The sequence below is a fragment of the Physella acuta genome, unplaced genomic scaffold (genome assembly GCF_028476545.2).
Source record: "Physella acuta isolate Inbredline_101_S28 unplaced genomic scaffold, ASM2847654v3 ptg000794l, whole genome shotgun sequence".
Lineage (NCBI taxonomy): Eukaryota > Metazoa > Mollusca > Gastropoda > Physidae > Physella > Physella acuta.
Genome location: NW_026732312.1, coordinates 381,678 through 395,379, shown reverse-complemented (window position 1 = coordinate 395,379; position 13,702 = coordinate 381,678). Strand labels below are relative to the sequence as shown.

Here is a 13,702-nt window from a genome sequence, read left to right as displayed (position 1 = left end):
GTATAATGAAACAAGCTAGAGGAAAAAAAATTCTTTTCTAAGTGTTAAAAGAGTTATCTAGTAACCGATCCAGTACAAATCCTGCGATTTTTGTGGGTGAAAAAGCCCCCCCCCCCTCCCCACCATCTTGGACAAAACTGGTAGAGCGGATTTTAAACGTCACTAACTCTTGTTTTTATGTTACACAATCGCTTTAGTTCCATGGGTTCTTTTCTGAGTGATAAGGGTTATTTATTCCTTAATTTTTCCGATTTTAGGCTTCGAAAAAGCAGTTTTCCGGTCACTGTTTCTTAAGGATATACCTTTAACAGTTACTCAATCAAGGTAGAAAACAGTTAAATCAGTATGAAAAGGCTCTCAGCCGTTAAATTTCTTTACTTTGACTGTTTATAATTAAAAACTGCAGCTTAAAATGAGCTTGTAAATATTTGTTTCTACCCCTTTTGGCGCCCCCTTAGGGTCGGCGCCCGGGGCGGCCGCCCTCCCCGCCCTCCCCTAGCTACGCCTCTGTCACCGTGTGTCATATTATAGTATGCGATGTAATATTAGTAATATACTGAAAGCTATTGGGTCTCGACTTCCCGAAATCTGGCACTTTACGAAATCAGGTACTTTTTGGTTTAGCATTGGTTAAATTGCATTTTTTAGAGCATGCTTGTTTGTATGTATTGAACCTATCTATTTTTGCGTTTGTCTATGCGTTCCACGATGGCAGGACCGCGTGATAGTTAAGGAGTCCACTTATAGCTATGTGTACCTGCCCCTCACCCTTCAACTAAAGATGACATTGTTGACGTTATTGAAATTTATGAATGGCCCCTTTTTTTACTGTATATACCATTTAAATTGACTATTTATCAGTGACGACTGGTGTTTTATATATTTGCTCAAATACTTCGAGACAATGATTTTTTTCTGCATTGATTTTTTTCTGTAATTTAATGCATATTAAATTATTGTTTTTATAGAAATGTGCATTTTAATTATCATATTTCTTGCTCTCTCTCTCAAAGTATAATAAATGGATTGTATCCCTTTATGACAAATTTTTCATTATCTCCCATGTTTTTCTGTGTTTTGCTTTCAAAAGAAATTGAAAAAACTTTTTTAAAAGTAGGCATTGTGGCAATACGTATTCATAAACTTAAATTTTTGTAAACATAACTATTAATGTAGGTTTAACTAGCTGTCTCACATATACCATATTTATAATTGTATTTAATAATTTTTTACTCAAATATTTCACTTATCTAAATAAAAATATTAATCTTTTAAAATTTTAGTTATGACTATACAAGGTGCACTTAGACCAGGTCATGTGACTAGACAAGGTATATTTTGACTTGGTCATGTGACTACAAAAGGTATATTTTGTCCTGGTCATGTTAGACAATTTATAGTTTGACCAGGTCATGTGACTAGACAAGGTTTTTTTTTTTGTCCTGGTCAGTTGGCTGTCACTGGCACATCATGGAACATGTATACACACGTATAGTTTTCTGCCAGGTGATATACAGCTCTTTGAATTGCTTCACCTCCATTTTTATATGACCTATCTTTCACTGTACACTTTCAAGATATTGTAAGACTTAAAAAATATTTACATTAAATGAAATGTACAAGGTGGTAGAATCTAGCTGTCTATCATAGTTAACATCAACCATACAGATCTGGCATTTTCAATTAATAAATAAATCTGTATTGTCTTAGGTATATAAGAATTGCAGAATTTTGTAATTTTTATTTTCATTAAGTTTTATTATATAACACTATAACAACATACCTCTATGTTATTATTTTCAGGTAGATTGTTGGTAAAAAAAAATGTATAATTTATTTGATGACCATTTAATAAAACTAATGAAACAAATTTTTGTGCCTGCTTTTTAATATTTCTGGTAAACATTTTTGTTTAGTTTTAGTTTTATTCAACAACGTAAAATTTCTCTAGATTGATTAAAGATATACATTGTTTGTTTATTGCAAAGTTGTAGCATTTCAGCCTTCCAACAAGAAGAGAATAAGTACAATTTCTAAAAGAAAACTTGTTATTTAAATATGAATTATATAATCAGTGCTTATGATCGGTATGTGAGTTTAAAAAAATTAGATTAAGACAAACTACATCAGGTTGATTGTAACATTTTATTAATTTTAAAATTGTTAATGTTACATTAACAAAACAGTTCCAAACTATGTTAAACTGGTTTTTAATATAAAAATATTACAATTGTGTATTAAAAAGAAAGGTGGTTACAAAAAAAATTCCTTTAAATTAAACTAAAACTTACAACCAAATTTTATCTGGCTAACTCCCACCAGAAACATTAACATACAATCCTTTTACAACATTGATATGGGTATAAGTGCTCATATTTTGACACTTTAAAAAAATGTAAATAACAAATATTTAATGTAATTGTGAACTATTTTTTATTATTTACACTTATCTTGCAATGTTTGGGTTAGGGTTTAAGGTATAATAAAATTTAATAAAATTTAGAATCACACTGAAACAAAAGATAGTTCTTGTCTATAAATATAAAGCTGGCCATTGTGTTAAGCTTAGAGAGAGGTTACGTAATGGGTTAAATTTAGGGTTATGTTTTTATAATTTGTGTGTTCAACTAATTATAAAATTATTTTTAACAAGTGAGATCTTTCATGATTAAACAATATTCAAACAAAATTTGATAAAAAACCTCATATTTTTAAAGTGTCAATTCAGTTTTTTAATATAACTAGAAAATTCATCATATTATACAAGAAATTAAAGTAACACAACTATCATAGCTATTATTTCTAGAAAAAAAATAGCTTTTCTTAGTTTTTCATCTACTTCTCTAAAATACTTTGAAAAAAAAAAACTTATTTTATTGTGACCAACATTTTACTTCTTTTTTTTTTCAGTGTAGAAGTAGATTGTAGTAAATTTCATAAAGTAGGTTTATCATCAATTTAAATAAATAATTTAATCAGAATATACATGAAGAGAAAAAGGTTTTGTAAACATAATTTTAGTTTTGATTGCATTTTGAATAGAATATCACTTACCAGTATATTGAAAATTCAAGAGCATTCTTTAAAAGGATATATGTAAAATACTACATAATATGAATTCTACAAAAAATTGATAAAATAAAAAAAAATGACTGTGATATTTGTAAAACTCAAAAATAATCTTATCTGTGTAGAATAAGACAACAAGAACATATATTTTTGTAACCCGTAGGCATATGTGAGTGTGAGTTACAAAAGTTATGGTAGTCTGGTCAAAGAAAAAAAATTTTAAAACAGTGAGTTGACTGAAGAGGTGCACAATAGCAAGCAAAGTATAGATCAATGATGGCCAATTGTACCAATGTTTAACTTCAGGCTAAAAGAAAACCCAGAACCATAAGCTTATACTGATGCAATAAAAAAAAATCTTTACAATGACTAGTGGGTATTGACCTACAACTTGTAACAACATCAAATATATTTTTACAAATATCTTTCTTTCTTAACAATAGTAGTACTTTTCTTGACAGATTAGAAAATAACAGCATACATTAATGTGTAGATTTTACAGATCTTTGCTTAACAGTTCCCTCCAAAAAATTGCTAGATTGATTGATATTACTCATTGTTTCTTGTGACTTGTCTTGCATTGATGAACGTGTATACTTAGGCTCTAACTGCTCCTTTAATACTTTTTGCTCCTCAAGACCAAAACCAATATGTAACATATAATTCTCAATGGATGAGTACCTGTAAAAGACACCAAAACATGAATGGTATCAAAACAACTATTTTAATCAGTGACAAGAAACAATTAAAAATTAAATGCTTAATTGAGGATAAGAATTTTCACTGATAAGAGCAAAAACTGCATTTTATTTACAAAAGAAAGTAATATAACAGTTGTCTTAACAAAATAGAATAGTTATACTAACTCTCTCTCAATATAAGTGAGAAGTGCTATCATTGTCTCAGTTTCAGCTCTGCAGAACTCCTCTTTGAAGTTGTATTTCTCAACTAAATCTTTATATAGAAGATGCTTGATTGGTTCTAGTCCATCCTAAAAAAACATTCATTTACAATATTCAATAAGTTAAAATATTTTTTTTTCTTAAAATGCTAGTGCTGTTAGGTTCTGATAGGGAACATACATTATAAATACTTAAATGCTCTTTTGTATAGTAAAATAATCACACAACTCACATTACCTAAGTTAGTAAATGAAAAAGATATTTACAGATGATAAAGCATATTCTTCAGCAACTTCTTCCTTGGATAAGCCCAAACAAGTCAAAATTAGAGCCGACACAATTCCTGTTCTATCTTTTCCATAGGCACAGTTAATCAAAACCGGATGGTTTTCAGGATCCGCAATAAGTTTAAGTGCTAGATGAGATTTTAAAAAATATAACAATTAGGCCTAATATAACTACTTTGATATTCCATATTCATAGCCTCTTAGGGGCTTATGTAATTAGGCTATAATTATGAATAAAATTATTCAGTTAAATATGCAGTCCTATATTGTAGGCAGCTCCATTAAATAATCGTAAATAGACCTTATCATCTAATCTAGTTAGTAATAAGGCTTAGAGGTTTTATAAGCCAAGGAACAGAATTCCCAAAACATCTAAAGACTGATTTAGTTACTAAAGTTACTTTGACATTTTAATTAGCCTAATAAATAATATTCAATTATTCCATGAACAAAACTAACCTGAACATATTGCTGGCTGGCTGAAATTTACAATATCTTTGTACTGGCCGTAAATACCAAATCTGTTGACAGCATTTGAGACAAAGAATTTTGTGAAATTCTTAAACTTGTTTCGGGTTATAAAATCATAAAGATAATAAAGAATTCCAACACACCAAAGGTGCCATGGCAATCTATTAAAAACTGATAATATGTATTTCATTGAAAAAAAGTCAATCAAGTAATGCTGTTTCAAGTTTTTGGTTCCTTCTGGAGTGGTTTCAGAAATACTATCTTTTACATCTTTAGTTGATGGTTCTGATTTCACAATTAAATCATCTGGAATCGGTATTTCTTTCGCCTGGATAGATTGACCGGGTTTGTAATTTTCCTTGGGAAGGCAAACTTTAAAAAGAGAATATTCTTTGTCTAAAAGACGGTGTCCTTCTGAACTAAAATACTCATCTTTAGATCTAAAATCAATAATGCATTTGATGCCTAGTTTTCGAAATTCGTCCAAATGGGCAGATATAATTTTATCCGGTTTGGACGATCTGTAAACAGCAGCTGTGTTTATTACTAGCGGGTTGGTGGTAGAGCTGGTAGGTCGCTTGCATAAAATTCTTAGATTTGGCAAAGAGTCTATTTTCATAATACTGCTTGAAGAATCTAAAGATGGATCGGACGGAGGTGTTGTGTTTGTTGACTCCATTGCGTTCGATCTGGTTCTTCCAAATACCCGATACCGCAAACAAACTTGAAGTACAGTTTCATCAATAATAACTACGTCTACTGATAACCATCATTAATTATTATCTTAAATATACAATAATCATTGTATATGTTATTTGAACTGCTTTGATATAATTATAATATGTTTAATAATGCAATCTTATTTTAAGCTTTAATTAAAGTCATATTTTCTTCAGTGGCGAGTGGACGTAGATTCTAGAATAAAATGTAAAAAATCAAATAGATCTAGATCTAGAATCTAGCTAGATCTATGTCCAATCTTTTAAAAAGCATACCAAAAAATTATTAAATTTCACAATCAATAACTAGAGTTTACATCTGTTTTAGTAACTAATACCATTTAATATCGCACACGATGTTATTTTTTTTTTAATAATTATTTTTACTTTCTAGTATACAGAGTATAGAGGCAGTATTGGTATTCGTGCAGAATAACTAACAGATATTTTGAGTTTTCACCGTTTTATAATTATAGATCCCTACTTTATCGTATACATAATATAAAAAATATATTGTAATCGTGCCAAAAATCTAAATTGAGATTTTGACAAATTTTGACGTTTTTCAACCTCCTGAAGCTTGAGCGATTTCCAGTAAACGGAAGTGGTACTTATTCCACTTTCGGTTTGTTAAAAGCCTGTAACGTTAATACCGTTTAAATTATGGGTGGACGCAATTTACTATGTTTCCGTGGAAACCCGATAACACGAGTTCCGTTTCAATTAGGCAGACGAAATTGCATGTATAATTATAAAATCTTACAGTTTGATTACTCTCTAGTAACCTCCGATATCCGAAAATGGTACTGTATTAAAGTAAACTCCACTTTGTTACCCCCCCCCCCCCCCCCCCCCGCTACGTTTAAAATCGTTTCAAACTAAATTATCTGCCCCTAATAGTCGTCACTAAACCTGGCTCTGTTTGTAAACATTTAGAGTGAACCACAGCTCACCAGACCATGTAGGGGTGGGGGTGGTAGGGAGCGCGTTTACAGCTTGTTTTCTAGCGTCTCCCAGAAGAGAATCATATATATAGATCCCAGAAGAGAATTATATTATATATAGATAGGCCTGCGGTGTCAAAACCGTTGACTACGATTTAGCCTGCTTTTCTTTTGGGGTTTGCCCTTCTACCTGACCTGTGCCATAAAGTATGAATTAATTAGATGTTTATTTTTTTTTTTAATAATCAATGTTTCCCTTATTTTTTTTACTAATTTTCCGCTCTCGTTCGTTTTGTTGGGCAATTCTCTTTTTCTACTAAAAAAATAAGTAGGCCTATTAAATGAATTAATAAAAACATTTTTATAGCTAAGTCATAGGTCGAAGGTTAAACACAGCATCATTTCATTCGCGTAGTCTGGATTTACAAAAAAAATACAGCCCTGCTATAAGCCGATGTTACTAATAGTTAAAAGTTTAAAAGTGCCATCTCCCCATGGTAGCCTTTTAAATAATAAAATTGTACAAGAAAGTTAAGGCTAGGGGAGGCTACTCCCGCTTTATTTTTTCTTTAAAAAGTGCTTCTGTAGACGAGACAATTTTAAAGGGAATCCACTCTTGCGATGGCCTCTGTTATACAATATACATTGTATTGTTTTTAATAACAAATCTTGTAAGCTAAAGCAAACGTAGTTGTTAAAAGTAAATCATTAATTGGATTGTCACAAGCAATTTAATTTTAATGTACAAGTATCTAGTCAATCTACTCATTCTAGTGTAATATCTTCATCTATAATAAAAAATATGTAGACTATATAAAATTATTTAAATTAAGGTAATCTATCGTTTTGGGTACGTAAAATCGCCCGCGGCAGTATTAATGTACGAAAACGTTACCTCATTGTCAAGGCTGTAATAGAAGTATATTGTGATATGTTTGTGTCAAATATTATAGATAAATGAATAATAAACCTAAATCAATGGCTAAATAATTAAAATATAGCAATTATATAGGCCAGAAATTAACTTTAAACAGCAGTGTCTGCAAGCAAGATTTGCTATATATTCTATATAAACAGCAGCCATTTGTAAAATAGAGTGACTTCCGCCTGAATCTCGCGCTATAAGTCTATAAAAATAAAACTTTAACAAGATGGCTGCTATAGTAAATGAGCATGGTTGCATCTGTTGGAAACATCGCTGGTGTTCATTTATTACTGAAAAGTTTTAATTCAATTGTTTAAAAACAGGTACATAAATGAAACAAGGAAACATTTTTGTATTTTTCAAAACACAAATCCTCCTCAAAATGTTAAATAATTATTAAAATTTAATGAGTCACCTGTTTTTCACATTACTAGATCTAGTCGCGGGCGATTTTACGTACCTAAAACGATAGATTACCAAAATTTAAATATACCTAAGTCAGATTAGAATTGATAAGGCCCTAGCCCTAGTAAAAGCTAATGATTATGATTAATCAAATTATTAAATTAATGATAAGGAATGATTGATTAGAATCTAGCTAGAATCTAGATTGCCATTTCTTAGTCTAGAATCTAGATCTAGCTAGGATCTAGATCTAGATCTAGTAGGCTATTCTCTAAACTCTAAACCACTAGAGTCTAGACCTAGTAACTAGATAGTAAGTAACTCTAATCTACTTAAATTTTAAATCTAGTTACTAGATCTAGTAGTTAGTAGATCTAGTAGTACAGTACTAGATTCTAGATCTAGAATATAGTACTTGCTCTCAGTCTCAGTTTCTTCCAGGCAGGGGGGACGCCCCCCCCCCCCCCCCCACTGAAAGAAAACTAAATGGAATTTGGTAATCTATCGTTTTAGGTACGTAAAATGGCAGAGACTAGTAAGGGGTCATCCATAAATGACGTCACGTTTTTTTTGTGACAATTTTTACCTCCCCCCTCCGTCACACGTCGTCACAAAAAGCCAGACCCCCCCCCCCCTAATTAAAATTGACGTCACACCTCAGCCTACAACCCCCCTCAAAATTGCTGTTGAATTTTTCTTAAAACATCGATATTTTTCCAAAATATTGTCAGAATTCTGTCAACATAGAGTATTTTGATCAATTCCTATTACAATTTATTAAAACCGTTTTCTAAAACGCAAAATAACTACTAAAACTAATTTTCTAACTTTGCTTTTTTATAATGCAAAAAAGTGACGTCACACCATCTGAACCCCCCTCTCCCTCGTCACACACCGTCACAAAATTACTAACCCCCCCCCCCCTCCTCCCTACGAGTGTGACGTCATTTATGGACGACCCCTAATGTGAAAAAAAGGTGACATTAAATTTTAGTAATTATTTCACAATTTAGGAAGATTTTACCTTTTGAAAGTACAAAAATGTTTTAAAGTTCCATTAATGTACCTGTTTTTAAAGAATTGGATTAAAACATTTCAGTAATAAATAGATTAGTGATGTTTTCATCAGATGCAACTATGCTCATTTACATTAGCAGCCATCCAGTAGCGTACGCAGGGGGGGGGGCAGGGGGAGCGGCCGCTCCCCCTCTGGCCATTTTCATCAAAGTGGCGCCTTTTTGGAAACTTTTTAAACGCAAAGATTTAAACAATGATATTCGTTAAAAAAATATTTTTGGTCGGCACATCTATGTAAATCACAAGATTTCTTTTCATGCAGCAATTAAGCATTATTGTACTAGTCTAGTAGTTTCTACGTTTACAACACGTATTAACAGCTGCATCAGTTTGCCATTCTAAAAATAACCATTACGATGCATTGCAATGTTTAAAAAACCTCTACGGTAGTACCACTTGGCAAGAGGGGTGTTAAGTTTAGGGCAACTGTATAATGTATGTGCTTACGAATAATTGAATTAGAAAATGTTATACATAAAACTTCACACGTAATTACTTTATATATACTTTATATATACAGTTTGAATAGTGTGATTAATTTTTGAAAAAATTACAATACAGAAACAAATATAACTAATGTGGCACCTCTATTTAAATTTACTTATGAGCAAACTGCTTAGTGGTGGGGAAATTTTGACAAGTTCAACAACGTTATCACGATGAAGTAGTAGTATTCTTACAGTTTGGGCGATATTGATTACGATTACAAATTATTTGAAACAGTTAAAAGCCCCCCTCCCCCATGGACCCTTCTGTAAAAAAAATATTGTCATAATACCACTGCTACTTATTTAAATCTATTTCTGTAATATATATTTGTTTAATATATAATTGTGTAATATATATGTATGTTTAGAACAGTCATCTAAAAACTGACGCTATGTTCACTCTGAGTTGGTAACCCCCCACACCTCACCACCACAATTGTGTAGAGCGACATTAATGTCACACCTAGGTATACACTGGGTTGGATAATTGACCTAAAGTGAACCGACAGTGGTGAATGAAGTTGAACCAACCCCCACCCCCAACCCACCCCGAACTGATCTGTTAAGTACATGTAGAAAAACGCGTAATGATGTACCAATGTAACATGCCGCCAGAAAATTAGCTTTTTAAACGTAAAACTCTGTGAATATTGTTTTTGCAATTACCAGTAAAAAGGTGTTTGATCAATACAGTGATCCAACCCATCACTATCACTATGTTATATAATAATCTTCAAAGAACACAACGAAACAGTAGTTAAATAAATATATGATCTGAACTATAAGACCGATATTTAGTTAAATGTAGGCTGTTATTCCGAATGTTTTTCTATTGTATCGAAAAGCGTGGTTTTATACCAACTCAGATTTTAAAAACTTTCATTATGCTGTATTACTTTAGCATTTATGATGACGATATATTAAATTCTGATTATAGACAAAAACATTTTGTAAACATGAATAGTGTTAAACAATTTCATTATATTCTAAAGTAATTATTTATTCATTTTGACATTTATAATTAAATGTGTAGATATATACATATTTATATTAAGAGAGTGATTATTTCACCTATTTCACTTGTCTTAAATAATTTCCCAGGAACTATTATGAATTTGTTTTTACAAGAATTACAAAACAGATTGTGTTACGTTCATTGTTTTTAGTTGTAGTGTGTGTATATATATTTTGTTTTGTTTAGATTGATACAATTTTTGTTTTGTCGGCCTACATTGTGTTTTTTTTCTTATTTCTTCAGAGTGCTACTTTCAATTTATTTTACATCATAGCGAAGTAATGACATACAGCTAGTAATTATATATATGTATGTATATATATATATATATATATATATATATATATATATATATATATATATATAATACACGTATATAGAACGTGCTAAAAATTCGGCGCCTTTTTTTGCTCTTTTCGCTCCCCCTACAACGAAAACCTGGATACGCCTCTGCAGCCATCTTGTTCAAGTTTTTTTGGTAAAATTATAGTTTGAGATTCAGTAGAAACCACTCTAATGGCCGCTGTTTATATAGCAAATCTTGCTCGCAAACACTGCTTTTTTAAGTTAATTTCTGGTCTATATTGATATATTTAGATATTGATTTTGGTTTATTATTCAGTTATCTATTATATTTGACACAAATTTATTACAATATACTTCTATTAAATATAAAGTTAATTAAAGCTTAACAATGAGGCAAGTTTTTCTCACATTACAAGTCTCGGCCGATTTTACACACTTAAAACGATAGATTACCTGGAATTTAAATAGAAAACATATTTATGATCTATATTGACTATATAGGAGATGTTTGACTTGCATTTTCTCTAATTAATAGTAACCATGGAAGATAACCAGAGTAACAGTAATGATGAAGAGTCTGACCAAATGGAAGAAATTATTACAGTTCGACCAATACCAACACCTAGACTACAAGCATTCCAGAATCAGCACTATATATTAGGAGACTGGACAAAACAAAGCCATGATGGCATACTCTTCAAAACAAAAGAAAATGGGGTAAATTGTTGTGTCAGAATACATGATAATGAATGTTAATATCAATTATAAACATCTGTTATAATGTTTGAGATGTGCATTTGCTAATTTTTTTAACATGTTTATTTTCTGTATCTTTCTTCAGCCAGAACTATCACCACAGTCTTTATTTCCCCCAATAATTCCTCTTAATGTTGGTGGACATCTCTACATGACCAGACTTTCAACACTACTCAAATTTCCTGATTCTATGCTCGCTGCCATGTTTAGCGGGCGTCATAAAATAGATAAAGATAAAGATGGAAATTTTTTCCTGGACAGCAACGGTATTGTGTTTGAGTATATCTTAGAATACCTCCGCTATGGGACATTGCCACCTAATGATAAAATGACATACCTAATATTTCGAGATGCTAATTATTATGGATTGCATGACTTGGTTGAGAAGCTGCAACTTAAACCCGAGATTGCATCCCTTGCAGTGAAACAGGCACAAAGAGCACAGTTTCCAGAGTATGAAATTGTAAAAGAACAAGTAATTAAAGCAGCCATGAGCCGTGCCTCCATTGCTCGCATGGGTGATGTATATATTTATGCATTTCGTAAAGAACTCAAGTCTAAATTCTCTGCATTAAATCAAAAACATGGATGCATAGTAGAAACAGCTCATGTGACTGTTGGGCCATGGGAAGCACCTGCTGATGAGGACACTTTAATCCGATGTCTGGAGAACGACTTGATAGAAGAAGGCTACAACTTGAGGCCTCATGAAGGAAAGAAAAAATGTAAATATTTTGGCCAAAGCTGTCACAAATTTATTTTTAAAGTGTCCATTATCTTTGATTGACACAGGTGAATTTGGTTGTTGTGATTGTTACTATTTTAAGTATTTATAGACATGATCATCAACAATCAATAATATCAATATCAAGTTTTAAGAAGTTTTAAGCCATGCCTTGTAGATTTTATAACCAGCTAAGCATTTTAAAAACCAAATAATTTTACAGTGGGATTAGAAAAGCAATAGTATTTCATTTAGATTGTAAGTAATACTCCGTAATAGTTTCAATTTTGATGACTGTTTCACTTTCCAACCAGTTTCCTTTAAATTATTTAATTGATGAAGTATTGAACCATTTATGTTGTTTTGGTTGCATGAAAAGGAAATGTGTTACCATTATTATTACTTGTATGATCTTTTTACTTCTGTACCTATGAAAATTAATTTTGCCTGTGATCTCATTTTATGATCTTTGTTAATGTTAGTGTTTTTCATTATACAAAAGGGCACCAATGTAAATTTCAGCCACCCCGATATTCATGTTTCTAGCCATATCTATGAAATTGTGAGTAGTTTCAATTAAAAAGTGGATATTATATTTGGTGTGTACAATTACAATCGCTGTTTCACTGACTGTGTGATTTATTTAAATGTTTTCAAAATAAAAGTACCAAGTCACTTCAAGTTGAAATAAAATGTCTGTGATAGTTAGATTTTAAAAATATTTATTACTATTAGGAAAAAATAATAATCATTAAAAAAGTTTTAAAAAACCCACGTTTTCTGATTGAACTAAAAAGTAGAAAATAAACGCTATACATCACAATAATGCAAGCGATCACTCTACTATAAGCGATCAAAAACGTGGGGCGCCGTGATTTTCTTACAGTTTCTAAAACTGTTGACTCTCTACAAGCTCCCTAATAAAAGTCAATAGTATTATCTAATCAATAGTAATATAACTTTTACTTCGGCGCCCCACGTTTTTCATCGCTTATAGTAGAGTGATCGCTTGCATTATTGTGATGTATAGCGTTTATTTTCTACTTTTTAGTTCAATCAGAAAACGTGGGTTTTTTAAAACTTTTTTAATGATTATTATTTTCTACTTTTTAGTCTTTGTCTGTTTGTTTGCATTAAAATCTTGCTATCGATTTTATCTTTTCACTTTTTTTGGGTAAACGAAGACAACTCGTAAAAAGACAACTCGTAAAAAGACAACTCGTAAAAAACACGTTGTTTGAATACGTTACTGACTAGAACACATAGATTTGAACCCGTGTCGAGTGGGATAGCAATCGTGTGCCCAACCACTCGACCATATCGTCTCCCCCAAACTGGCCTACCTCCTGTAAGTTTAAACTCGGTTCAAGCTAAATTCTCTGCCCCTAAGCCTGTGGCGACATGTGATCGTTCGCTTCACTGCGCGCGAGGTACGCGTCGCTGGTTTTTTTTGTAATGGCTAGCAGAGGAGAATTATATATATAGATTATATAGCGGTCTAAAATGCTCAATAAAATGTTTCCATTGATCAATTTAGTAATAATAACAATTGAATATTCAATGGTCATCCAAAAGAAAGCTTCCCTGAAAATTTCAGCGCGCTAGCTAACTGGG

At 31.6% G+C, this 13,702-nt stretch overlaps 2 protein-coding genes across 5 annotated transcripts; one reads left to right on the top strand and one right to left on the bottom strand.

Annotated features, from left to right (window-relative positions):
• Window positions 1-2,118: 2,118 nt before the first annotated feature.
• LOC131951027 (uncharacterized) lies at window positions 2,119-5,434 on the bottom strand. The gene is made up of 4 exons (XM_059313285.1): window positions 4,718-5,434; window positions 4,238-4,386; window positions 3,936-4,060; window positions 2,119-3,750 (listed from the first exon to the last, which is right to left on the bottom strand). Exons 1-4 carry the CDS (start codon window positions 5,406-5,408, stop codon window positions 3,552-3,554), a joined length of 1,164 nt encoding a protein of 387 aa, XP_059169268.1. The 5' UTR covers window positions 5,409-5,434; the 3' UTR covers window positions 2,119-3,551.
• Window positions 5,435-6,982: 1,548 nt separating this feature from the next.
• LOC131951006 (BTB/POZ domain-containing protein KCTD7) lies at window positions 6,983-12,785 on the top strand. 4 transcript variants are annotated; one of them, XM_059313251.1, is made up of 4 exons: window positions 9,125-9,185; window positions 10,759-10,780; window positions 11,144-11,325; window positions 11,450-12,785. In XM_059313251.1, the coding sequence occupies exons 3-4, from the start codon at window positions 11,149-11,151 to the stop codon at window positions 12,149-12,151; spliced, it is 879 nt and encodes a 292-aa protein (XP_059169234.1). In that variant the 5' UTR covers window positions 9,125-9,185; window positions 10,759-10,780; window positions 11,144-11,148; the 3' UTR covers window positions 12,152-12,785. The 4 variants fall into 4 exon arrangements, with proteins under 4 accessions (XP_059169232.1, XP_059169233.1, XP_059169235.1 ...); XM_059313249.1 differs by lacking the exons at window positions 9,125-9,185; window positions 10,759-10,780 and adding an exon at window positions 6,983-7,063; XM_059313250.1 differs by lacking the exons at window positions 9,125-9,185; window positions 10,759-10,780 and adding an exon at window positions 7,116-7,167.
• The last annotated feature ends 917 nt before the right edge of the window (window positions 12,786-13,702 follow it).

What these genes read in the sequence shown, in the direction of transcription:
- LOC131951027 (XM_059313285.1), bottom strand. Translation starts at nt 5,408, where the DNA reads ATGGAGTCAACAAACACAACACCTCCGTCCGATCCATCTTTAGATTCT. An exon ending in AAGAATATGCTTTATCATCT is followed by an intron (nt 4,061 to 4,237) that starts GTAAATATCTTT and finishes ATGTTTTTTTAG; the next exon opens with GATGGACTAGAACCAATCAA. An exon ending in CTCACTTATATTGAGAGAGA is followed by an intron (nt 3,751 to 3,935) that starts GTTAGTATAACT and finishes TGTCTTTTACAG; the next exon opens with GTACTCATCCATTGAGAATT.
- LOC131951006 (XM_059313249.1), top strand. Translation starts at nt 11,149, where the DNA reads ATGGAAGATAACCAGAGTAACAGTAATGATGAAGAGTCTGACCAAATG. An exon ending in TCAAAACAAAAGAAAATGGG is followed by an intron (nt 11,326 to 11,449) that starts GTAAATTGTTGT and finishes ATCTTTCTTCAG; the next exon opens with CCAGAACTATCACCACAGTC.